The sequence below is a fragment of the Microcaecilia unicolor genome, chromosome 6 (genome assembly GCF_901765095.1).
Source record: "Microcaecilia unicolor chromosome 6, aMicUni1.1, whole genome shotgun sequence".
In the NCBI taxonomy this organism is placed as follows: domain Eukaryota; kingdom Metazoa; phylum Chordata; class Amphibia; order Gymnophiona; family Siphonopidae; genus Microcaecilia; species Microcaecilia unicolor.
In genome coordinates, this window is record NC_044036.1 from 170,296,734 (window position 1) to 170,324,420 (window position 27,687).

Genomic DNA, 27,687 nt, shown 5'->3' on the forward strand with positions numbered 1-27,687 from the left:
CCAAGCCGATATTCAGAACTAGCCAGCTAAGTTCATAGTGACCAAAGATAGACCTGCTATTGACGTGGCCAAATTTGTCTGCCAAACGTAGCTAGAAATGTGCTGAAAATCAGCAGATAGCTGGCTATATCATGCAATATAACTGGCTATCCGCTAAGTTCTAACTGGGGATATTCAGTGAGAGACAGCTGATTATCTCCCGCCGAATATACCATTGAACCTGCCAGGTGCTGTTCCTGGCTAGTTAAATGGTTTTGAAAATCAGCCAGATGGATTTTATGAGTTTTATGCCAAATTATACTCCTCAGAACTTTCCCCTGCAGAAGAAGGTTATAGTAATTCTTGGGTGGAATTCTACCTCCTGTTATTTCTGATACACAGAGGGTGTTCTTAGATGAACTATTCACTCTTTTTAAATTACTCAACCAATTCAAGCCTTGCTCTTGCTAAAAGCACTGGGTCCTGCTGTGGTCTCAGTTTAATTCCATAGATCTCTTGGCTCCGAAGCTCACAGAGTTGTATTAAGAGTTTATCTCTCAAAATAAAGCTGGTATCACCTTCATTAATGCCAGAATATTGAAAAAAAAAACCAGGCAAGGACCTACCTGAGTTGGAAATTATCAATTTATCTCATTAATAAATGTTGACTATCAAATCTATGCCAAACTTCTTGCCACTAGACTGGGGTTTGCATTGCATTTTCTTATTTATAAGGACTAGTATGGTTTCACAAAGGCACAGTTGACTTCATGTTTCAAGTTTGGCATTGTTTGATATATCGCCTTACAGACAATCCATCAAAGTGGTTCACAGTAAAAATAAAATAATGAATAGAAGCAGCAGAGAGATAGAAATAGGGTCAGTGAACTACGATTCAACAGGAAAGAGAGAGAAAAGACTAAATCGCACTGTACTATCATATCTACACATACCGGCACATCAGCCGCCACATTCCGTACCGCTAGCCTCGATAAATCAAGGGCATGGCATTAACCAAAAGCTGTTTGGAAAAGTAGGTCTTGAGAGATGTTTTGAACTTCTGAAAAGAGGTTTCCAGATGCAAAAAATGAAGAGAGTCCATTCCATAACACAGCACTGGTGATACTGAACATAGGAGGAAATTCAAGGAAGGTGCCAGGTTGATCCACGCTAAGCTAGTATTCTGTAAAGGACGATCTGCACAGAACAACCTTTACAGAATACCAGCTTAACTTGCATTTTGCACCTAACTTTGGGAAGGACGAGACAACTAATAGATTCTGATGTGATGAATGAAGAGGTCGTGAAACAGGGTATGGCATCAGGTAGCAAGACAAAGTGGTGGCCCCAAGTAGTGAATTATAGGTACTAATATCAGGATTTTGTATATTATGTGGAGGCTATTGATGTGGTGTACACTCAGGTACAGTAGGTATTTCTGTTCTTGGAGGGCTCCACATTTAAAATAAAAGAGTTACATAAGTACATAAGTATTGCCATACTGGGAAAGACCAAAGGTCCATTGAGCCCAGCATCCTGTTTCCAACAGTGGCCAATCCAGGTTACAAATACCTGGCAAGATCCCAAAAAAGTACAAAACATTTTATACTGCTTACCCCAGAAATAGTGGATTTTCTCCAAGTCCATTTAATAATGGTCTATGGACTTTTCCTATAGGAAGCCGGCCAAACCTTTTTAAAACTCCGCTAAGCTAACCGCCTTTACCACATTCTCTGGCAACGATTTCCAGAGTTTAATTACACAATGAGTGAAGAAAACCTTTCTCCAATTCATTTTAAATTTATTACATTGTAGCTTCATCGCATGCCCCCTAGTCCTAGTATTTTTGGAAAGCGTGAACAGACGGGTCACATCTACCCGTTCAACTCCACTCATTATTTTATAGACCTCTAGCATATCTCCCCTCAGCTGTCTCTTCTCCAAGCTGAAGAGTTGTAGGGCAATATGAACCTGGGTGCCCTGGTTTACAGTCCTCTATGCTAACCACTAATGCTGTCAGACGTCCTTTTCCCTGGATTTTTGGCATTCATTATTTGGATGTTTTGGTTTGTAAAATGGCTGTTCATTTGGGATGTTCTTGAATATTTTTGAACAGGAAACCCCAGCGTTATTTCTTGTTTGAAAATGGCTGTGAGATGGACATTTTTTTGGACGTTATGAGCAGGACACCCCAATTCTGATTTGAATGTCCTTTCAAAAATGCCCCTCCACATTTTATTTTCAAGATCCTCAGACAAAATGGGCTAGAATATCTAAAGAATAAGTTAGCCCTCTATATACCTTTGTGACCTCTAAGGTCCACTCAAGGAACATCACTGTCTGTAGCCTTGCCAAAAGAAATTGCACAATGTGACGCTAATAAAAATTTGGAAAACATCGGGGCAGATATTCAGACCATGGGAGGCAGCATGGCTAGCTCCTATGGTCAGCAGTGAACTGCATTAAATATCCAGTTTATTTTTGGCCGCTATAAACTTAGCTGGCTATGTCAATATTCAGTGCTGCACGGCTAAATTTATAGCGTCCAAACTTAGACCTGCTATTTAAGCAGCCCCATTTGGCTGCAAAACTTAGCCGGCCAGTGTTTGAATAGTCGTGGCTAGCCAGCTATATCATGTAATATAGCCGGTTAGCCACTATGGACCTTTTTCTTTAAAGGCTATGCTCCTAAATTTACCCTCCAAAACTTTATGCTCCTAAGTAGAGGAGTGCAGTGAACTTTAATCCCAGCATCCTGGGCTCAATTCCCACCACAACTCCTTGTGACTCTGGGCAAGTCACTTAACCTTCCATTGCCTCAGGTACAAAACACAAGATTGTGAGCCCTTTAGGGACAGAGATAGCACCTGCTTATAATTGGATTATGAGCCACATTGCACCTGAACTCTAGTTGGGATAATGCAGGATACCAATGTCATAATAAATTACAAGCATACTTTTATGCAGTAAAATAGATTATGCTTGTAATTATTGTAAGCCACATTGAGTCTGCAAATAGGTGGGAAAATGTGGGATACAAATGCAACAAATAAATAAATAAATTTAGGAGCATAACCTTTATAGAATAAGGTCCTATGCGCTGATTGTGAATATTTAGTGGGAGATAACCAGCTATTCCCTGCCGAATATTCGCAGATAGCCAGTTAAGTCCTATTTAACCAGCCAGGAGCCGTTCCTGGCCAGTTAAATAGTGCTGCAAATCGGGTGGTATGAATGGATTTATTTGAGCTGACTCGGTAGGCTAGCAGCAGCGCTATATGTGCTGGTAAACAGAAGACTAAGATTCTGTTCTTCAACTAACTCTACTGGGTAGACAGGAGATGCATCGGGGACAACTTTCACAACCCCTAGAAAGTGGGAAGCTTTGGCTATTGCTCACCAGTGACACTGAATAACTACACTCAGGCACTGTTCATACTGAAGGGAGTATGGTTGGATGACCACTGAAGGAAAGGAAAAGGATGACCACTAAAGGAAAAGTCCATAGACCGTTATTAAATGGACTTGAGGAAAATCCATTATTTCTGGGATAAGCAGTATAAAATGTTTTGTTCTTTTTTGGGATCTTGCCAGGTATTTGTGACCCGGATTGGCCACTGTTGGAAACAGGATGCTGGGCTTGATGGACCTTTGGTCTTTCCCAGTATGGCAATACTTATGACCCTTGGCCAAAACTATCACTACAAGAGGTGTCTTAAGAGGGAGGACATGAATATAACAACACAGGTAAAATATTCAGAGTAGCTGTGAATGAAAGCTACGGCACCACAACTCAGCCTCAGTTCTACTGCCAGTTCTTCCCCCAATAAAAAAAAAGGAAAAGAAATAAATGAAGCCAATTCATATTACTAATATACTAACAGGTGTAATATCTCTGAGATCAACATTCAGTGTGTTTATGGAGGCAGGAGAGGCTGCTTAAACCACACTGAGTGGGCCAACTGTCTATATTCAGTGAAAGTTAACCAAGCAGTGCCACTGTTGCTGCTGGGTGGTCCGAGTGTGAGGTCATGGAGAAGGCAGCAACTATGTGGGCACCAGTCACATTCAGGGTCAGTGCCCGCATAGCTAAGTGGCCAGGTAGGCCTGTAGAAAAGGCAGTTCTATCTTTGCCCACATAGCTACGTGAGTGCTGGCACTGTATATCAGCCAGTACCCATATAACTTCTGGGTCAGCATCTGACCCAGATATTCAATGTCAGTGCCTAGACATGGCCCTAGTATAGAAAATCCAGGTTAGATTCAGCCCACAGTGGTCAAAGGCTTTAAAACTACTTGAATGTATGAATATCTGGTGATTCTTTTTCAGTCAGAAAGAAAGAAAGAGAAGTGTCACACAGCAATAGTCATTCTGAGTTATCTATAAAGTACAAATCAGGATAATCAGTCAACCTGATTATAAGGTTATGAAAATATCAATAAATTGTTGTATTCAGACAAACCTCAGCCAGCTCGGTGGCATACCTGATTCTGCAACCTCAGCTATTGGTACTCCTTGTTCGTATGCCATAAATCCAAGGACAGAAAAGATGGCAAATCCAGCCACAAAACTGGTTCCGCTATTCAGGCAGCACAACATAATACAGTCCCTGTGAAGAAAACAAACAGTGTGTTGATGTACAGTAAATGATATTGTATGCATAAACACTGTGATGTAAGCAACCTGTCAAGAAACATGACTAAGCTCAAACCGAAGAACTTATTATATCATTAAGAGGAAAAACCTTACCATTATGATATATCAGTATTGCACTGGTATTATTTACACAGCTAGCCACTAGAGGGCACTCAGACATCAATGAGTTCTGACCATCTTGAGTTTTGATTTCTATTCTTTTCCCCACTGACAGTAAATATGCGGCAGAGAACAGTGGAAAAGGGCGTATTGTGGATTCCAGACCCAGTCCCCTGGTATTAAAGGTGCACAGCACTGGGCTTCACCTATGCTTTGTTTTGGTCCTTTCTTCAAGAACTTAAATTGATGCAATATACTGTAGTTAGAGATAACGCAAGAACACAGCAACTTGCTTTCCAAAACTGTTTTTGTTCTACACTTAAGTGACCATGGGAATCAGAAAGTTCTGCAGAATGCACAAGATTTGCAAAGTAATTTTCTTTATCTCATACCACTAGCTGTGCAATTCTGGAGACCGCACCTATGGAAAGATATGAACAGGATGGAGTCGGTCCAGAGGGCAACTACAAAATTGGTAAGTAGTCTTGGACATAAAACATATAAGGACACATTTATGAACCTCAACAGGTATACACTGGAAGAGAAGAGGGGAAAAGGAGATATGATAGACACATTTAAATATCTCGGGGGCACTAATGCACAGGAAGAGAGCCTTTTTCAAATGAAGGAAAACTCTGGAATTAGGGGCATACGATGAAGTTAAGAGGAAATAGGCTTAGGAGGAACCTAAGAAAATATGCATTTACGGAAAAGGGTAGTGGAAGCATGGAATGGCCTCCCGATGGAGGTTGTGGATACGAGGACCGTGTTTAAGAAAGCATGGGATAAGCATGTGGGATCCGTTAGGAAAATGAGGAAAGGGTTATTGAGGATGGGCAAACTGGATGGGCCATTTGGCCTTTATCTGCTGTCATATTTCTATGTTTCTATTTATTAGGCAGTATGATGTATTTAACTAGGAAAGGGATTTAGTTAATCTACTTTCACACAACTCCATTCAAAATTACAGAGACCAGAGCACTGCATCCGAACAGTCAATACATACTGTAATATAATTCTGGAATGTAAGATTTATGAAGTCAAAATAAGATACCCTGAAACTTAACAAGAAAGGACCTAACAAAGGCACGAGCTTTCTAACACCTTATGGGGCCTATTTATTAAAGTATGGCAAGTGTTTAGCATGGGTTTTTAATGCCTACTAAGTAGTTAATCCGTGTTTAAAAAAGCATTCATGGTTAGTAAATATTATTAATGTGCATTAAATTGTGCATCAAACACCTAAAACATGGGATTTTATGTTAATGGGAATAGGACAGGGAGAGCAGCACAGACATTCATGAGCATTATCATAATATGGACTAATTATAAAACACATTCAGGCTTATTTTCGAAAGTCATCACCGGGCACCTTCCGACATAAATTGGGAGATGGCCGGCGATCTCTCAAAAGTGGCTAAATCAGTTTAATCGAAAGCTGCTTTTTTGACAGCATCGCTGCTTTCCCGTTGCCGAGCCGGTGAAAATTCAAGGTGGCGTGTCAGCAGTGTAGTGAAGGCGGGACATGGGTGGGCATGGGCGTGGCTTCCAGATGGCCGGCTTTCGCGGATAATGGAAAAAAAAGTGGCGTTCATCAATATTTCGCCGGGTTTACTTCGTCCTTTTATTTTCACGACCAAGCCTCAAAGAGGTGCCCCAACTCACCAGATGACCATCAGAGGAAATGGGGAATGACCTCCCCATACTCCCCCAGTGGTCACCAACCCCCTCCCACATTAAAAAACTAAAAATCAAAACTGTTTTTGCCAGCCTCAAATGTCATACCCAGCTCCTTGACAGCAGTATGTAAGTCCCTGGAGCAGTTTTTAATGGATGCAGTGCAGTTCAGGCAGGCAGACCCAGGCCCATCTCCCTCTACCTGTTACACTTGTGGTGGTAAGTGCTAAGCCCTCCAACCCCCCCCCCCCAAATCCACTGTATCCACATGTAGGTGCCCCCCTTTACCCATAAGGACTATGGTAGTGGTGTAGAGTTGTGGGGAGTGTGGGTTTGGGGGGGATTTGGGAGGGCTCAGCACTCAAGGTAAGGGAGCTATGCACCTGGGAGATATTTGTATATTTTTAAAAAAGTTTTAGAAGTGCCCCTTAGGGTGCCCGGTTGCTGTCATGGCATGTCAGGGGGACCAGTGCACTACAAATGCTGGCTCCTCCCACGACCAAATGCCTTAGATTTTGCCGGGTTTGAGATCGCTGACATTTTTTTCCATTATCGCTGAAAAACAAAACCGGCCATCTCAAACCCGGCGAACTCTGGCATTTGGCTGGGCTAAACCGTATTATCGAAAAAAAGATGGCCGGCCAGCTTTTTTGATAATACGATTCCTGCCAGCTGTTGCGCCGCCGCCAAAATAGATCACCAGCGACCTATTTCGCCGGTGACGTTCGATTATTCCCCTCATTGTTACTGTGGACATTGAACTGTAGCGCCAGAGGAACATTTACTGTAACTATCCATGGTACTATTGCAACTGGTTCTCGCCACTAGTCAACCACATCCCTTTCACCTAGAAAATGTTATTGTGGAGGTTTTGCCATGAATGCTTTATAAACCAAAGAATTCTACTGCTTGTCATTTTCTAATCACCCATCTGTTCCTTCCCACCCAACATTCAGACTATCATTGGAATGGTTTATATGATTCACTAATATTTTCTAATACTGTCATCTTTTGTTCACTCTATCCTGACCTGAGGAAAGGGTTTTAACTCCCTAAAACTTGTCAAAAATATATTGTCAGTCCAATATTAAACCTGTATTTCTGTTTAAAATTAGAAACACACTAGGACCCACAGATTTCCCAGGGGTAAATCCCTGGGGTGGTTGGAGGATCCAGGAAGGTGGGGGGAGATCAGATCAGATCAGAAGGGAGGGTTGGGGGGGACCTGATATTAAAGGGTAATTAGATCTGGAGGGGGCCAGAGGGGAACCTGGTCTTAAAAAGGGATTGGATTGGGAAGGAAGGTTCAGGAGAGAGATATTATTATTAATGGACTGCCAGTAGCATGGCTGCACTTACCTCCATATCTTCGTCGGTAAGTGCAACTGTGTTATCAACAGTCATGAAGTTAGCACAGGGTACCGACCCACCCATGCCATGAATGGTTTCCAGCCCTATCTGCATTAAGAGCTCCTTTTACTAAGCGGTGGTAAGCCCAACGCGGGCTTACTGCTCGCTATACAGGAAGCAATGGACGCCAGTGCATAAGGCATCGTGACTTGCCAATAGTTACTTGGCCCCCTGAGGAAGCTAATCGTAAAGTGAAACGGTGAGCCCCGTTGGGCAAAATTGTATAAGCTAAGTAACATTATTAATTCAAGCAACTGCCTAACATCACGCTTAAATAACACTCTTATGGGCTTTATTTAACCCCCATATAGAGCCTTTACTCTCACACAAGTGGAGTTTTCAGACCGGTGATAATAACGGAGTCAATTGTATACTGGCATTGAATGCAATCATCACAGTGCTGCCACGCTGTAACTACTGAGGTTGTTTCTCCACTTTAAATAAGAAAAAGTCTAGTTTTTCACTGGATACCACACATTCTGAAGAAGACTGGGTTAGTTAAGCATATTTCAACTCATTGTTAGCATTCTCACTCATTTGTGATTCGCTGAAGATTTGGTCTTGCACTATCTTTATTTTTGTGGCGCCAGAGTGTACCCAGAAGTAATCAGGCAGTGCTGCACGCTGCCTGGTTAAAGCCAGGTTAAGGCGGGAGCCCTTACCGTCACCTCAATGGGTGGCGGTAAGTGACCCCCCCCCCCCCCCCGAAATGGCTGTGTAGCAAGTGCTTTACTTACCACCCGGCCATTTCTTATAGGAAAGCAAAACTTCCCTTTTACCAGCTGTGGTAAAAGGGGGCCTTGGAGCGTGTGTAAAACACAGGCCAATGCCAGCGCTGGCCGTATTTTGCCGCAGATTGGTAAAAGGGGCCCTAAGATACCACTGAAGGTTTATACCAAGCATGGTAGATATTAGCATGGGTCCCTGTTCAAACATCTATTGAGTAGTAAAACCCACACTAGCTGCTTAATGTAGTTTTGTAAAATGACTCCTATGTTTCGTATAATATATTTGTTAGACTCGTTTATGCATCAATACTCTATTAAATGATATAGAACCATCCAATCTTTGATTCAGGTGGAGAGGAATTTTAGACCATAGTAATTCAAAATATTGCAGAGACTGGAAGCATTGTAGTTCTTTTATTGCAGTCAGTTGTCTCAGCTGACTCCATTATAATATATCCCAATGGTCTCATAGACTCTTTAAGGGGAAAGTTATCAAGCTGTATTAGGGCAATAACTTGCATTATTTGTCCTTTAATGTAACACAAAGGGCACTAGTGCAAATTGTTTTGCCCTAATGCAGCAGAGGTATTTAAATGTCTCTATCATATTTCCCACAAGAACATAAGCGTTACCATACTAGGACAGACCGAAGGTCCATCAAGCTCAGCATTCTGTTTCCAACAGTGGCTAATCCAGGTTACAAGTACCTGGCAAGATCCCAAAATAGTGCAATGCATTTTATGCTGCTTATCCTAGAAATAAACAGTGGATTTTTCCCCAAGTCCATCTTAATAATGACTTTTTTTTAGGAAGTTATCAAAACCCCACTAACTGCTTTTACCACATTCTCTGGCAACAAATTCCAGAGTTTTATTGCACATTGAGTGAATATTTTCTCCAATTTGTTTTAAATTTACTACTTCATAAATTTGTATTAGTACCCTTTTTTGCCTGCCATTTAACCAGTTCTTAACCCAGTCACTTTAGAGCCCATAATGAGGGCACTCAGTTTATTTATGTCATCTGTGCAGAATTGTGTCAGACTTTGCTAAAATCTAAGTACATCAAAGCTAATGTTCTTTCTCGATTGAACTGTCTGGTCACCCAGTCAAAACTTTATCAGATTTGTATGACAAGGTCTATCTTTAGTAAAGCCATGCTGCCTCTGGTTCTGCAATCCATTGGATTCCAGAAACCTCACTATTCTCTGTTTTAGAAACATTTCTATTAGCTTTCTAACCACAGAAGTCAGACTAACTGGCCTGTAGTTCACAATCTTCTGCTAACTCCAGCTTTTGTGGAAAGGGACCATATCCATCCTTCTTCTGTCTTTCAAGATCACTCCAGACTCCAGAGATACATTGAAAAAGTCAGGAAGCAGAGCTGCCAAAACTCTTCTATGTTTCTTCAGTACACTTAGATGCATGTCATCTGGCCCTATCACTTTGTCCACCTTTAGTTTAGCTAGCTCCTCACACACACGGTCCTATGAAAATAGTCCAATGTCCAGCACATTTCCACTCCTATTTGTATTTGTCTTTTGCAATCCTACCCCCAGCTTTTCATCTGCAAACAGAAATATTGGTTCAGCAATTCTACCTTATCATTATCAGCTTCTACATATTCCTTCCCTTTACCCTTGAGTCTCGCTATCAGGCTCATTTTCGAATGTGATCGCCGGCCGTCTTTCGACACAAATCGGGAGATGGCCAGTGATCTCCTGAACCCAGCCAAATCAGTATAATCGAAAGCTGATTTTGGCCGGGTTCAACTACTTTCCGTCACGGAGCCGGCGAAATATCAAGGGGGCGTGTCAGTAGGGTAGTGAAGGCGGGACGGGGGCAGGACGGGGGCATGCTCACGAGATGGCCGGCTTCGCCTGATAATGGAAAAAAAAAGCCAGGCTTGACAAGCATTTCGCCGGCTGTACTTGGTCCCTTTTTTTCACGACCAAGCTTCAAAAAGGGGCCTGAACTGACCAGATGGCCACCGGAGGGAATCGGGGATTACCTCCCCTTACTCCCCCAATGGTCATCAACCCCCTCCCACCCAAAAAAAAAAAACAAAAAAAAACACCTTTCTTGCCAGCCTCTATGCCAGCCTCAATGTCATACCTACCTCCCTGATAGCAGTATACAAGTCCCTGGAGCAGTTTTTAGTGGGTGCAGTGCACTTCAGACAGGTGGATCCAGGCCCATTCCCCCCTACCTGTTACACTTGTGGCAGTAAATGAGAGCCCTCCAAAACCCACCCAAAACCCACTGTACCCACATGTAGGTGCCCCCCTTCACCCATAAGGGCAATGGTAATGGTGTAGAGTTGTAGGGAATGGGTTTTTGGGGGGATTTGGGGGGCTCAGCACCAAAGGTAAGGGAGCTATGCAAATGGGAGCTATTTTAATGTTTTTAAAATTTTTTTTAGAAGTGCCCCCTAGGGTGCCCGGTTGGCGTCCTGGCATGTCAGGGGGACCAGTGCACTACAAATTCTGGCTCCTCCCATGAGCAAATGCCTTGGATTTTGCCTGGTTTGAGATCATCGGCATTTTTTTCCATTATGGCCGAAAAAAGAGGCCGGCCATCTCAACCCCGGCAAACTCCGACATTTGGCCGGGCCCAACCGTATTAGCGAAGAAAAAGATGGCCGGCCATCTTTTTCGAAAATACGGTTGGCTCCGCCCGTTTGCGGCGCCGGAGATGGCTGGCCAGCTATTTGGCCGGCGCCTTTCGATTATTCCACTTTATGCCACTCTATGCCACTTTTGCATGTCCTTCTATCACTAGCATATCTTATAAATGTCTTGTCCCTCCATTTTTATCACATTGGCTATTTTTTTCTTCCATTTGTATCTTCGCTTTCCTAGCTTCTGTTAGTCTTTTCCAGATATTATTGCCCATCTTTCTCTTTCTGTGATCTATTGCATTTAGTAAAGGCTAACCTCTTTTCCTTACCATTTCAGCTGCTAGTCATTTAATGTAAGCCTACATGCAACCTAAGTAAACTATATTACAATAGTCTAACCTAGTCGTAAGTAGTAAGAGGATTAAAGAATGAAAGATATCGGGACTGAAATAATGGCAAATAGATCTAAGATGACAAAGCCTAAAGAAGCCAGTTTTGCAAACATTAGAGATTTGGGGGACAAATAAAAGATGTGAGTCAAGGATAACTCCCAAGTAACGTAATGAGTCAACTAATTAGAATGACGAGCCAAAGAAATCCAGGGGTGAAGTTGGCACAGAAAGACCTCCCGTAAACCAATACTCTACAGTTTTGTCCTTATTTAGCACCAATTTATACGCAACAAGCCAGTCAGAAATGACCTTTAATCAATCTTTGAGAGGGTCTAGGGAAGAATTGAAAGGATTAGTAGGAAAGAGTAGCAAGATATCATCTACATAAAAGTGAAATGACACCGGTAGACCGAATTAAGCCTTTTGATACAGAACCTTATTTCCCATACTATGGGCATTAGTATGCACTGCCTTCCAGATGTTGCCCTCTTTTCCCATTTCTATAGAGTTATTTAATGTTTCACTTACCTGTGGGCTGTTACTTACCTGGGTCTTTGATTACCCAACAATTCTAGTTTAAAGCCCTCTTCAGTAGGTTAGCCTCTAAGTACCTGTATATAATATGTAAACCACTTTGACTGTAACCACAGAAGGTTGTATATCAAGCTGCATCCCTTTTCTCTTCCATTTTTCATTAGTAAATTTGTTGTTGAAGAAAGTTCTTCCCTTCTTTGATAGATGGACACCTTCTCTGCACAATAGCTCTTGGAAAAGCATCCCATGGTCTAGGAGACCAAAACACTCTTGATGACACTATCTGCACAACCATGCATTCATCTTCAGGATGTGAGCTTCTCTACCTTGGCCTTTACCATTGACAGGGAGGATTGATGAGAATATTACCTGCAATCCTATCAGCTTCACTCTCTCTCTCTCTCTCTCTCTCTCAGAGCCATGAAGTCTCCTTTGATATATTGACAGGGCTTTTTTTGAGGGGGTACTTGGGGGTACTGAGTACCGGCACCTTTTATATTGTCTGCTAAAACTGACCCATGGTCCCCATGTTTTAATGAAAGAGCTCAGGCCCTACACACCAATTCTGCCTTGTCATAGATTCTGTGACTGGTTGCAGGGGGTCTGGCTATTGTCGGATGGGTCCCTCAGTGATCACCCCATTACCCCTGAAGGGTGGCCTGGCATTTGAGTACCGGCACCTTTTTTGCTAGAACAAAATGCACTGTATATTGAGAAGGGTACCTAGCAGTATCATTCATGCCAACATGGATGAGCAGCAGTGGATAATAATAGGCTTGGCGAGTCTTGACAAACTCTCCATAACACCCTAGATCTTAGCATCTGGCAGACAGCACACCAGCTGGGACATCATGTCTGGTTTTTCAGATGGATGCCTCTGTGCCCCTCAGAAGTAAATCTGCAATGTTCTCCTCTAAAGAAGTGTAGTAATATGGGTGAGGATGTGACATGGAGCCCCATCAAATACAGTCACTCAGAGTGGTGAAATTCAAACAAAAACAATTCATTTATGTTCACAAGTCGATAAAGCCTGTTTCCTTCACCAAGTGGATAAATTATAAACAAAAGGCTCATTAAATTCATGTAGCTAACTTCCTGCAGCCCAGCTCCCCATAGAGCCCCACAGTCCCAGGGTGCACTATTTATAATTTATTTTCAAGTATTTATATACTGCTTAGACCTCATCAAATCCAAGACTGGCTCTGGTCTTACCTCAATGGTTAGCAGTTCACAAGGTTCCAGGGTAAAACTTGGTCTACCTGAATTAAGCAGATACATGGTGAGGGAATCTGCTGAAGAACTACCATTGTCTTCCCTTGGCCTCCTTGGTTTAGTTATATCCTTCCTGGACCTCGCCCTCTTTGCTCTGCTCTCACTGAACCAAGCCCTGATTGCTCTGTATTGCGGGCTTTAATGTGGTTTTGTTAGGGAGTGCTATTAAAGGGGAACGGTAACTTCCGGTACACTCCATCACAGAAAGGCAGAGTGTGCACTCTTTCAGAAGAGTGTACAATATTTATGACATCATTAAAAAAAAACATTTTTCCTGTCATTTTGGACAATGAAACATAAGAACATAAGAGTAACCATACTGGGTCAGACCAATGGTCCATCTAGTCCAGTATCCCGTTTCCAAACAGTGGCCAAGCCAGGTCACAAGTACCTGGCAGAAACCCAATGAAAACATTCCATGCTACCAATCCCAGTGCAAGCAGCTGCCTCCCCATATCTGTCTCAATAGCAAACTATGGACTTTTCCTCCATGAACTTGTCCAAGCCTTTTTTAATCCCAGATACGCTAACCACTGTTACCACATCCTCCAGGAAAGAGTTCCAGAGATTAACTAGTCGTTGAGTGAAAAAATATTTCCTCCTATTTGTTTTAAAAGTATTTCCGTGTAACTTCCTTGAGTGTCCCCTAGTCTTTGTACTTTTGGAACAAGTAAAAAATTGATTTACTTATATTCGTTCTACACCACTCAGGATTTTGTAGACCTCAATCATATCTCCCCTTATCTGTCTCTTTTCCAAGCTGAAGAACCCTAACCTTTAGCCTTTCTTCATATGAGAGGAGTTCCATCCCCTTTATCATTTTGGTTGCTCTTCTTTGAACCTTTTCTAATTCCGCTATATCTTTTTGGAGAAGTGGTGACCAGAACTGAACTTTTTCTAAATCCACTATATCTTTTTGGAGATGTGGTGACCACAACTGAATGCAATACACAAGGTGCAGTCGCACCATGGAGAGATACAGAGGCATTATAGTATTTTTGGTCTTATTCACCATCCCTTTTCTAATAATTCTTAGCATCCTATTTGCTTTTTTGGCTGCCTCCGCCATCACACACTGAGCAATACCTAGATCTTTTTTTTTTTTGAGTGCTGACCCCCAAGGTGGACCCTAGAATTAGGTAACTATGATTGGGATTATTCTTTTCAATGTGCATCACCTTGCATTTGTCCACATTAAATTTCATCTGCCATTTGGTTGCCCAGTCTTCCAATTTCCTAAGATCTTCCTGCAATATTTCACAGTCTGCATGTGTTTTTAACAACCTTGAATAGCTTTGTATCATCTGCAAATTTAATCACCTCACTCGTCATTCCGATTTCCATATCATTTATAAATATGTTAAATAGCACCGGTCCCAGTACTGATCCCTTCGGAAATGTTCAGATTTTCTATGTCATTTCAAAGGAATGCACATCACTAGTGTTCTTAAAAATCCACAGTCCCCAAATATATGAGAAGAAAATGTTACCTATAGCAGTTGTTATTGTAGTTGTTGTAACTTCCTAAGGCAGTCAGGCATCCCAAGCAGATGGCATAGGAGAAGAATATCTGAGTGCCCGCATCTACCCATACCTACAGGCGGAAACAGAAGAGCTATTAGACAAGCAAAGTGATTTGTTTTTCAGCTAAAAGATTTGTTTTTCATAATTTTGAAAGCTTCTTTATAAGACTGCAGCATGATTGAAACCCTTAAATTAATATTTTAAAAATGTAACTAATAGTAGTTTCAGCAGTATAATCACTAATATAGGGCTCCTTTTACTAAGCGGTGGTAAGTCCAATGCAGGCTTACAGCTTGCTACAGAGGAAGTACCGCTGGGCTATCGCAGCAGCCTGGCAGTACTTCACACCCCTAGCATTCCGTCATTTCTGTCACTACAAAATTTATTTTTGTAGTGCCGGAGTGTACCCGGTGGTAATTCGACAGTGCCGGGTGCTGCCCAGTTACCTCCGGGTTAATGTAGGAGCCCTTACTGGGTGGTGGCAAGGCCCCCCCCCAAAATGCCACGTGGCCATTTCTTGCAGGAAGGCAAGACTTCCCTTTTACCAGCTGCAGTAAAAGGGGGCCTCGGCGCGCGTGTAAATCACAAGCCGACGCCAGTGCCGGCCCACTTTTGACGCAGCTTGGTAAAAAGGGCCCTCGGTGAGAAAACTTGTACAGCAAGCAGCCAACAACTACTAAGTAAACTATTTTTTACTTTTTTGTATTTGTTCTGCTTCCCCTACCCTAGGAAAAAGAAAACATTGTACACCACATGAGATTTTCCCAAGATAAGCCTATGAGTTCCAGAATGTTAGCTAGAGAAAATAAAAGTTTAGCCATGGTTAAGGCCAAGGTAACACAGAGTCAGTTCTTAAAGGAGATGTTTTAGAAAAGTGTGCTAAAATTAGCAGATATTTTGTAATGAGGGATTTTACGGTGCGGTAACTGCAAATTCTACACCGCACTTTTCCAGGGCTTTCCTAATTTTTTTGCAGGTTATGCACTAATCGTTTTATTGTTTAATTGTTTAATATACCATCACTTAATTCATAGCAAGCCAGAACGGTTTACAAATCTAAGATTGTACAATAACACACAAATTAGTTTAAACTAGGAAATCCAATATATGATAACCATGAGTGCGCAGTACCTGTAGGATGTTGATGCGGGACCACTTACCGCCTCCTATTTAGAAGGTGCTATGTGATCCCACATTAGCTCTGTGTTAGCCTGGTAGCATGTGCTAAATATAACATACTAGCTGCCCATGCAATGTCCCCTCAGACAAACCTTCAGAAAAATACAATAACACGCTATTTTAACACATGGCACCAGCCAAACTACTGTACAACCCCTTAATGCATTTGTAAGGTAGCCTGTTAGCATGTGCTAACTGTGCGTTAAGGGCTTAACATCCTTCATAAAAGAACCCCTAAATTACAAGCTAAAGAATAACTTTAGCATACAGTGTTTTGTTTAATATGCACAATAAACTGCAGGTAATGATATGCACAATGAGTGACAGTAGAAAGTAGAAGCTAAATTTAATAATGCACATGCTAAAAATGTATAATTCACACTCCAGAGAAATTAACAATTGAGCAGTAAGGTCCAAAATTTTTCATTTTGTTCTTTCCCATGTTGTTTACAGAATTTTTTGTTTTTTTTCTTTATGGTATGTTTGCATTTTTTCATTACAGGAGTAATATCATGAAGAGTGTATAATTGTTTGGAAAGAGCATGCACTCTTGGAAAAGGTGTACACTATCTGTGAAAAATGCAAACTCTTTCCCAATAGTGCAGTGGTTCTTTGCAAATAGTGCACCTTCTTTTGGAAGAATGTGCACAAGGGATGGACTGACCATATGGGCAACTGGATGGTGCCCAGAGGCTCCTCCCCTACTCCCACAAACTACAGCCCACCCGGTCCCACCTTGAAGGGCTCTAGTGCTCTACAGGCCTTTTCAGGGCAGGAAAACTCCCCATTCGTTCCTGCCCATTCCCACTACTCTGCCCAGCACTGCTGCATTTTCAAAATGGCAGCTGAGAAATCCCTGTAGCAGTCTCGTGAAACTGCCGAGACCCACAAGACTACCACAGGAAGCCTCGCCAGCCATTTTGAAAACACAGCGGCATCAGAAAGAGCAGCAGCAGTGGGAAGGAAAGAGTGGGGATCTTTTCTGCCCCCAAAGAGGCCACTAGACCATCAGGGGCCTTCAAGTTAGGACTGGGGAGGGTATACTAGTGTGTGGGGTGCAGGGGGGAGGCAGGGTGCAGATGGGGGCACAGGCAGTGCCTGGGGGGCCCAATGACCCTTACTGTAAGTCCATCCCTAATGTGCACTATTAACGATATATTACACAAAACAATGTTGGAAATATTTCAAATTCATAGACATCCTGTCAGATTTGCTGCTGCCTCAGTACCACTAGGGCACCAGGGAGACTCCAGAAGGTCCTGGAAAGGAGGACTAGGGGTGGAGGGAGGGTCAAGCTCTCTGTGGAGGAGAGCTATTTCTCTGAGGGGGGCTGTATTTAGAAAAAGCGGGAGTGAATAGCGTAACATTGGCATTCGCATCATTCACCCATCCAAACATCATTACAATCCATGATTCATCTATTGCTATTCAAAAATTACACACAAGACCAGATTCTCATGTGGATAAAAATTTGTGGCCACGGCTTTATTTTATAATTCCATTAACAAAATGTATTTAAATTTGCTTGAAATAACACAACACAATATTAATACTCAAATGTGATTCCCTAGTCAACAGAGCTAGTCACTCAAATGTGATTCCCTAGTCAGCAGAACTAGTCAGTGATGAACCTAGCTCTCATAACCATTAGAACTTATTTCTTAGAAAATATCATTGGTGGGCCCCACTGTGACACAGAGGCTGCACCTTAACTTGTGACAGTGTTGTCCACAAGCTAACAATTTCATACCTCAATCCAATAATGTCCCAACTCTTCCAACTACATGTTGAGTCATACAAAACATCCTTGTGTCCCAACTTCTAAAAGCTGAGACAGCCCCAATCCCTTTCCCACTCTTCACCATACATTACATAAACCAGAACCCTAACAAGAACTAACAGGCTTATTTTCGAAAGTGATCGCCAGCCATTTTCCGACATAAATCGGGAGTTGGCCGGCGATTTCTTAAAAGCGGCGAAAGCGGTATAATCGAAAGCGGTGTTTTTGACAGCATCGCTGCTTTCCAGTCACTTCGCCAGCATAAGTTCAAGGGGGCATGTCGGCAGCTTAGCGAAGGCGGGGCATGGGCGGGCATGGGCGTGGCTACCAGATGGCCGGCTTTCGCCGATAATGGAAAAAAAATGGCGTTAAGCAGTATTTCGCCGGGTTTACTTGGTCCTTTTATTTTCACGATCAAGCCTCAAAAAGGTGCCCCAACTCACCAGATGACCACTGGAAGGAATCGGGGATGACCTCCCCGTACTCCCCCAGTGGTCACCAGCCCCCTCCCACCCTACAAAACACAATTATAAACATATTTTGGCAGCCTGTATGCCAGCCTCAAATGCCGTACCCACCTCCATGACAGCAGAATGTGTTCTATCCTCTGACAGCCTTTCCCTGGTTATGATGTGGCTCTCAGGTGAGTGTGACACCTTTTCTGTTAGGTGCACTGCAGAGTCACATCAGCAATGCATTGTGGTGGGTGTAGAGTAGTGGGCTCTACTCCCATGGTGATTTTCCCTCTGCTAACTGGGTCAGAGTGTGCCCTGTTTTGTTTCCGGTAGTCCATGAGGTAGTGGCCATTTTTGTAAGCCAGTTTTAGATCCCTGTCATGTGTTACCCATGTTAGAGAACTTAGTTATTACCTTGAATGTTGCTGAAAGAGGGCATTGTACACCATTCTGCCAGCTCTGACCTACTTCTAATCTCAGTACCAGGGAGACTCTTTGCCAGTGGGGCACAACCTCTGATCTGCAGTTAATTGTGAGTAAACGTGCTTAATCAAATAAAGGACTTTTTCAAAGAGATTAGTCTTCAGGTGTCAACTGGTATGCCAAGGTCATACAGCAGCAACAAGTCCTAGAGGCCTGCGTGTATGCAGGTCCCTGGAGCACTGTTAGTGGGTACCACAGTGCACTTAACGCAGGCGCACCCATGCCCATTGCCCCCCTACCTGTAACACTTGTGCTGGTAATGGGAGCCCTCCAAAACCCACTGTACCCACATGTAGTTGCCCCCTTCACCCCTAAGAGCTATGGTAGTGTTGTGCATTTGTGGGTAGTGGGTTTTGGGGGGGGGGGGGTTGGAGGGCTCAGCACCCAAAGTAAGGGAGCTATGCATGTGGGAGCATTTTCTGAAGTCCACCGCACTGACCCCTAGAGTGCCCAGTTGGTGTCCTGGCATGTGAGGGGGACCAAATACCTTGGATGTCGCCGGGTTGGAGATCGCCGGCATTTTGTTTCCATTATCGCTGAAAAACAAAACCAGCCATCTCAACTCCAGCGAACTCTGGCATTTGGCCAGGCTAAACCATATTATCAAAAAAAAAAGATGGCCGGCCAACTTTTTCGATAATACGGTTCCAGCCAGCTGTAGCGGCGCCGCCAAAATATTTAACTGGCGATGTTCGATTATGCCCCTCCATAATGCCCTACAGACAAACTATATGGGAGGGCAGGAGGGAATTTGCTTCAGTCCTTAAACACCTACCCACAACCTCCCTCTTCTTTCACCATCCCACAAAACCTCGAAGCCCACATAATTCTTCAGAAAATGTCTCAATGTTCTAAATCCCCTACATTCAACAACCTATCCCATTCCTTTGCTCCCCCACTAATCTCAATGAAATTCATGCTTAGCAACAATCAACTTCCAAAATTTTATTTATAACCTTATTTATTTTATTTAATTAGGGGAAAATGATCAAGCTGCGTTAGGGCAATAACTTGCATTATTTATCCTTTAACATAACATAAAGGGCACTAGTGCAGATTGTCTTGCCCCAATGCAGCAGAGGTATTTAAATGTCTCTATCATATATCCCATAAGAACATAAGCGTTGCCATACTGGGACAGACCAAAAGTCCATCAAGCCCAGTGTCCTATTTCCAACAGTAGCCAATTCAGGTCACAAGTACCTGGCAAGATCCCAAAACAGTACAATACATTTTATGCTGCTTATCCTAGAAATAAACAGTGGATTTTCCCCAAGTCCATCTTAATAATGGCTTATGGACTTTTCTTTTAGGAAGCCATCAAAACATTTTTTATATATATTTATTTATAGTTTCAAAATTTACAATTCAAGCAACAGTGCTTGTATAGAAAAGCAGTTTGAATACAATATTTATTTTACAGGAAATATAATAAAGAAATATAATGAATACAAATTACTAAGATCCATTGTATTTATAAATTCAACTGCACAAGTCCACAAAATGTGATTCAAGATTTCTTATCTGGAACAATCGAGGAATAATTATACTAAACAGAAATAAGAAGTAAACCTGTGTAGCAAACTAGAACTAGAAATTTTCTTCTTTTTAGGACTTTTGAGTCTCTTGTCCAATTCTCTTGGTAGCTAGGAATTCAGTGAGGTAAGTAGGTTAAAAAAAACCATATTTGACCGCTTGATATCAAACAATGCATTTACATGGAAAATACAAAAAAAAGGAAGCTCCCAACTGTTGGACTCCAGGTCTTTGTAAAAGAAATTGGTGTCTTCTTTTTTAGGTCTCTTTTGAGACATCTGGAAATATCCTTATTTTTAACCCAAAAAAGACTTTATTTCTGTTCTTGAGGAAATAACTTTTTCTGAATCTGATGACTCTAATAGTGCCGACACATATATATTGTTACATTTGTATCCTGCACTTTCCCACTCATGGCAAGCTCAATGCAGCAACGGAGGGTTAAGTGACTTGCCCAGAGTCACAAGGAGCTGCCTGTGCCTGAAGTGGGAATCAAACTCAGTTCCTCAGGACCAAAGTCCACTACCCTAACCACTAGGCCACTCCTCCACTCCAAGGGGGAGTCTGAAGACTCATGTATTTCCCCTGCTTTTACTGGTATATAATATATCTGTAGCAAAGGAGGAATCAATTGTTCAGGAATTGAAAGTATATCCCTCATATATTTGAACAGCATTTCTTTTGGAGAAATTGTTTTTACCTTTGGGAAGTTAATGAATCGAAGATTATTACTTCTCTGATAGTTTTCAATTGTTTCAAGTTTCCAATGTGTATTTGTTAAGTCTTTTATCATTACTACTTGAGTTTCTTGCATTTGTTTTTCTTTCTGTTCTTGATTCTTTATTTTCTCATTTATTTGTTTAACATCCTCTGTAATTTTAGTCATACTTTCAGTTAATATTTGAGTCTTTATTTCCAACTGATTTATTTGGGGACATAATGCTTTGCCCAAAGAAGAAATCAATGCCCACAAAGATTCTAGAGTCACTTCTTTGGGTTTTTCCAACGAGGAAAATACTTGCATAGGTAAGTTAGATTATAAAGGATTACTTATCTCACTCCCCACAGCCATGAGATTCCCTGCCACGAAAGGTGTCTGACTCACAGCGTTTCCAGCGCTTCCAGCGTCCATGACGATGGGCGTCTCTAATTCGGGCCCCTGTTGTTCCCGTGCCTCGCGTCGCTCGAATTTCTCCATAGGCGACACCAACAAAGGAAAGCTCGTTCACTGTGGTTGCAGAGGGGGGGGGGGGGGTCCTTTGATCCGGGCTTAAAGTTGTCTCAAGCGCCTGCATCGAAGCTGGGCTTCCACTTGCTCCCGCCGACGCAATCGCGCCACTCTCGGACCGCTTTTCTTGGTGGCTCTGAACAAAAGAGTCCATAGGTCCGGTAACCGGGACTGCCTGTCGACCGGAGGACACTGTGCTAGTCGACTTGCCCCTTCACTTCGGCATAGCGAAGGCTAGGATCAGATTCGGACAGAGCACAGCTTACACAGGTCTGCTCTGGTCGGTCATCTTGAATCTCTCCCATCAAAACATTTTTTAAACCCCACTAAGCGAACTGCTTTTACTACATTCTCTGGCAACGAATTCCAATGTTTAATTACATGTTGAGTGAAGAAATATTTTCTCCAATTCATTTAAAATTTACTACTTGTAGCTTCATTGTGTGCCACCTAGCCCTAGTATTTTTGGAAACAGTAAACAAGCAATTCACATCTTCCCGTTCCACTCCACTCATTATTTTATAGACCTCTATCATATCTCCCCTTAGCAGTCTTTTCTCTAAGCTGAAGATCCCTAGCTGCTTTAGCCTTTCCTCATAGGGAAGTCTTCCCATCCCCTTTATCATTTTCATCACCCTCCTCTGTACCTTTTCTAATTCCACAATATCTTTTTTGAGATGTGGTGATCGGAATTGCACACAGAATTGTTTCTCAATTTGAAGATCACTATGGAGCCCTTTTAATATCCTGACAATTTCTGTTCAAAGGCTTTTGGCAGTAATAAGATAGCTTTGATAGCATTTAATAATATCACAAAATTCTAATTACATATATTGAGAACAAAACAAACTGACATCACGAGAAACAGTTAAAATTATTGTTTTGCTTTAGAGATTAATATGTAATATGCAATAACACACTGGGGTATGGCACTGTAACAAAATGACACCAAATGTGCAGTAATTTTCACCTCCTACCTGCACACATTCTGTTCTAGTGTTTTGTCACAATAGCACCACACCCCCTATGTTTTTCATTACTTTCCCCAGACACAGTGCAGAATAGATGTAAATGTGACACATAACTCAGAAACACATCATAAAAATATTTTGAGGGGATTTCTCTAGAGCAACATTTTTCCCTTTTGTTGTTCATGCTGTAGATCAGGCTGTTGGATTGATGAAGTTATATGTTTATTCAAAAACTGTAGACACGGCATGTTGTCTATTCAAAAGTAAAAGAGAGGGAACGAAATACAAACTAAAGTCCAATCAAAAAAACAGCACCACGGGCCTTTAAAAATGGAACACAGTTCTTTAATGAATAAGCCTTATTCATTAAAGAACTGTGTTCCATTTTTAAAGTTCCGTGGTGCTGTTTTTTTGTTTGGTCTATTCAAAAGTAACATTTAACCATAATAAAACTTCCAGGGCATAGCCATGGTAATTTGTAGCAGCAAAAATCAGAGGCTGGTGTGAAAATATACATTTTTACGGATGGGGATCCTTTTACCAAGCTGTGGGAAAAAGGGACCCCAAAACAATATGGCCATGCGGTAAGAAAACTCTTACCGGATGACCATGCAGCGGGAAGCCCTTACCACCACCCATTGTGGTGGAGGGAAGGGCTTCCACGGTAACCCGGCGGTAACCGGGCAGCAAGCAGTGATGGCCAATTACCACCGAGTTACCACCCTGTTAACCATTTCAGAGGTTTTTTTTTTCACCTGGAAATGGCACATGCTTGAGCTGGAACTACTGCCAGTGGCTGTGTTGGGCCAGCGGTAGTCCCAGAATAGCGAGCAGGGGATGACCAAACTTCCGTAGGTGTGTCGGAGGTGTAGCGAAGGCGAGACTTGGGCGTGCCTAACACATGGGCGTCCTCGACCCATAATGGAAAAATAATGGGTGTCCCTGACCAGCATTTGGACGACTTTACCTGGTCCAGTTTTTCTTACGACCAAGGCACAAAAAGGTGCCCGAACTGACCAGATGACCACCGGAGGGAATCAAGGATGGGCTCCCATTACTCCCCCAGTGGTCACTAACCCCCTCCCACCCTCAAAAATATCTTTAAAAATATTTTGTGCCAGCCTCTATGCCATCCTCAAATGTCATACTCAGGTCCATCACAGCAGTATGCAGGTCCCTGGAGCAGTTTTAGTGGGTGCAGTGCACTTCAGGCAGGCGGACTCAGGCCCATCCCCCCCTACCTGTTACACTTGTGGTGGTAAATGTGAGCCCTCCAAAACCCACCACAAACCCACTATACCCAGATGTAGGTGCCCCCCCTTCACCCGTAATGGCTATGGTAGTGGTGTACAGTTGTGGGTAATGGGTTTTGGAGGGGTTTTGGAGGGCTTAGCACACAAGGTAAGGGAGCTATGTATCTGGGACCTTTTTCTGAAGTCCACTGCAGTGCCCCCTAGGGTGCCCGGTTGGTGTCCTGGCCTGTGAGGGGGACCAGTGCACTACGAATGCTGGCTCCTCCCATGACCAAAGGGCTTGCATTTGGTCGTTTCTGAGATGGGCATCCTTAGTTTCCATTATCACCGAAAATTAGAAATGACCAAGTCTAAGGATGACTATCTCTAGGGGCGACCTAAATGTCTAAGATTTGGGCGTCCCCGACCGTATTATTGAAACGAAAGATGGATGCCCATCTTGTTTCAATAATACGGGTTTCCATGCCTCTTCGCCAGGACGTCCTATGAGGATGTCAACCGGAAAACTTGGGTGCCCCTTTCGATTATGCCCCTCTATGCCTTAATAAAAGGGTCCCTAAATCTGTGTGCTGTATTTTTACTCCATTTGGCAAAACCCCTTATTCAAAAAACCTTATGATGTATGAATGGAAGTAAAAAGCCTCAGATATACATAGGTCTATATGTTTTTACATCTGTTGCTATCCATCACATGCTAAAATTCTTCCTTATTTCAATATAAAGTCACAATCACATGCAAGCTTAAATAGTGTTCAAATCCCATATAAATTCCTTCAAAACTTACTATAATGTCACTTAGCTTCAAGTGGCTCAGAAAGGCTTATAAATGCAGAAGTAATAAATTTGAAATAAGGTGTTATTCCCTGAAGCAGCAGTGTCGGCCAACATCGGGAAGACCTTTCTGCAAGTATCTGAGCCATTTGAAGCTAAGTGACATTTTAATAAGTTTTGAAATAATTTAGTTTGGGATTTGAATACTATTCAAGCTTGAGTGTGATTGTGACACCATATTGAAATAAGAAAGGTTTTAAGCTGGTGACTGATAGCAGAAGTGTGAATATCTGAAGTTTTTTTTCCTTCCAGTCATACATCATAAGTTCTTTTTGAAAAACAGGTTTTGCCAAATGAAAAAAATGTACTGACGACGGATTTAGTGCAGTTTAATTTTTGCGCTTATGTTTACTAAGTTGTTCTATAGGTGCGTTAGCATTGTTAACATGCATTAATGGTTAATGTACATTAAACACTAACTCGCCCATAGAAATGTATAGGCACGTTAGCATTTAATGCGCCTTAACTTTAAATATACATTGAAAATGCTAACGCACCTTAGTAAACATTCTCCTTGTGTGTTATTATTAACTTCATTCTTTTTTGGGTGTTTTATATTTTAGGCAGAGCTGCTTACACCAGCTGGTGTAAATGTTTGTCCCTAGATTGGCAAAAAATGTGCATAAACTGTAGTATTCTATAATTCACACACTTAACCGTGTGCCCTGTTTATACTCTGGCCAAGAAGCAGGACTTTTCAGCATTGCTGTTTTGGCATTCCTTTATGCCCAAGAACCGCCGGCTGCAGCAAGAAAGCACCAAGGAGATTTTATGACACAGGTTAAAAAAAAAACAAACCTTGGGTTACATATGAGAAGCTTTCAAATAAATAAAAAAAAGCTGTCAAATTAAAAACACACACACATAAGCAGGCATAAACCTCCCAAGTTTGCTATTGTTTTCATTAGCATCTGCAAATGTCTGGGGTCGCACAATATGGCAGCTGCATGGGGGAATCTGCTTCAACGTTTTGATGTCATGCCATCTCCTGTCATAAAACCTCTTTTGCAGGCACAGCCCTGCTCCCGATTAATACCGGAGATCAGTGCTGGAGGGGAGAAGAAGTAGAGGACTTTTGCCCGTGCTGCGTCCAAAATTCCAGCCACCCAAAATTCTGCACTTTTTTGGCAGCGCTGAAATAGTGATGCCAAAACAGTAACACCGAAAGCACATATTCTCTCCAGCCATGTGTAGGCCTAAATTAAAACTATGTGCCACTGCCTTTAACCTCTATTTTATAGAATAGCATATAGCCAGAATACTGGCATTTACATGTGCAAAAGTGCCCACACATGCATAGATGCCAGTATTCTGTTCACTTATAAATATTCTTGGTGCCTAAATGTTGATGCCCTCCTTATAGAATTACCCCATATAGTCCATTAAAAGGTATTATGTACAAACTATTTGTTGGCCTTTATTCAAAATGACATAACAAAAATACTGCAAAATGTACCACAAGAAAAGCACAGGGTAAAAATGATAAACTGTTATCGTTTATTATATTTGATATACTGTTTCCCTTGTAGTCAAATCAAAATGGTTTACAATAAAATCAAGAACACTTATAAATGAACATAAATTTATGGTATAAGGAACTCCAATATAGATAGTAAAGATCAAATACTCAGGCCAGACATTCAATAAAAAAGCATTCATTTACAATCAGTCTCAGATAAGCCATAAAGAAAAAAAACATTGCTATAAGCTAAAAACAGCAGTTGCTGTCTTCATGTCTTCCTTTCCCCAAATTGCAGTAATCGTTCAGTAGACTGAAAAGACGCCCCAAAGCAAGATCAAAGCTCCCTTCATAATCCGGACAAATGTCAACACTGTAGCTAATATATTCCTAGTAAAAGTAGTAGAATTTACATCATACTGAAAGACCTTGCCAAACGGAGTAAGCTAAGATCAAGGCTGGAACAGAAACAATAGAAATCTGAGCTAATTATTTCATATAAATCAGATGGCGTGGTACACATAAGAATAAATATAACATATGGAGTTAGGCAGTATGAGAAATGTATGTATGGAATAAAATTGTATCTTCATAAATGATGTTATGTTATTTGTTCATACGTAGCCCTTTTTTCTGAAAAGCATACGTGAGCATGAGCTGAATTTTTTCGGCACTCACGTTTCAGTACTATTTATAGAATTTCCTCATACTGTGCATGGAAAAACATTTAATCATCAGGTTTACATCAGCTCAAAGGCATGCACAGATTTAAACAAAAAAAAAATGCTTATTTCAGCCATGACTTTACATAAGGGATTCATTGGGTAACTCTCTTAGGTGTCCTTTTATTTGGGTGCACCAAACAATGGCCTGTGCTGTTGTAGACACATGTATTGGAAGTGCGCAGGTCCATTTTTCAGCACACCTGCAAAAAAAGGCCTTTTTAATTTGGACGAACATGGACATGTGGCAAAATGAAAATTGGCGCGTGTCCATTTCGGGCCTGAGACCTTACCATCACAGATTGATTTAGCAGTAAGGTCTCACGCAATAACCAGGCAGTAATCATCGGTGTGCATACCGCCTGGTTAGCGCCGTGAGCCAGAACGTTTATAGGGCGCATAGTGGGCGTGTGTTTGCATGTCAAGTGGTGCTTAGATGGCGACTGGCTGTATCAACTAAGGCCGATGCTGGGATAGCTTGTACAGTCTGAGTCCCGCATACAGCAATTTGGTTTAGGATGGGCAGAAGAGAGCGTTGATGGAAACTCCAGTAATTTGGACCATAAGGGCAGTGCTGAGCAGACTTTTACGGTCTATGTTCCACAAATGACAAGATGGATTCGGATAGGCTGGAATGGGTTATGACGACAACTCCAGCGAACTGCTATGGTCTATATCCCAGAAACAACAAAAGAAAGACCATGATCAAGTATATATTATTACAGTCATTGTTGGAGTGGAGGAGTGGCCTAGTGGTTAGGGTGGTGGACTTTGGGCCTGAGGAACTGAGTTCAATTCCTACTTCAGACACAGGCAGCTCCTTGTGACTCTGGGCAAGTCACTTAACCCTCCATTGCCCCATATAAGCCACATTGAGCCTGCCATGAGTGGGGAAAGCA

The 27,687-nt window shown here is 42.1% G+C and overlaps 1 protein-coding gene across 3 annotated transcripts in view; it reads right to left on the reverse strand.

The window, feature by feature from the left end:
* The window catches only part of SLC6A11 (solute carrier family 6 member 11), a 310,046-nt gene that overhangs the window by 38,548 nt on the left and 243,811 nt on the right, over nucleotides 1–27,687 (reverse strand). For all 3 annotated transcript variants that reach the window (XM_030207198.1, XM_030207197.1, XM_030207199.1), the window contains 2 exons: nucleotides 14,858–14,961; nucleotides 4,465–4,589 (listed from right to left, as the gene is read on the reverse strand). In XM_030207198.1, the coding sequence (XP_030063058.1) occupies nucleotides 4,465–4,589; nucleotides 14,858–14,961 (229 nt within the window). The remainder of the gene's footprint in view (nucleotides 1–4,464; nucleotides 4,590–14,857; nucleotides 14,962–27,687) is intronic.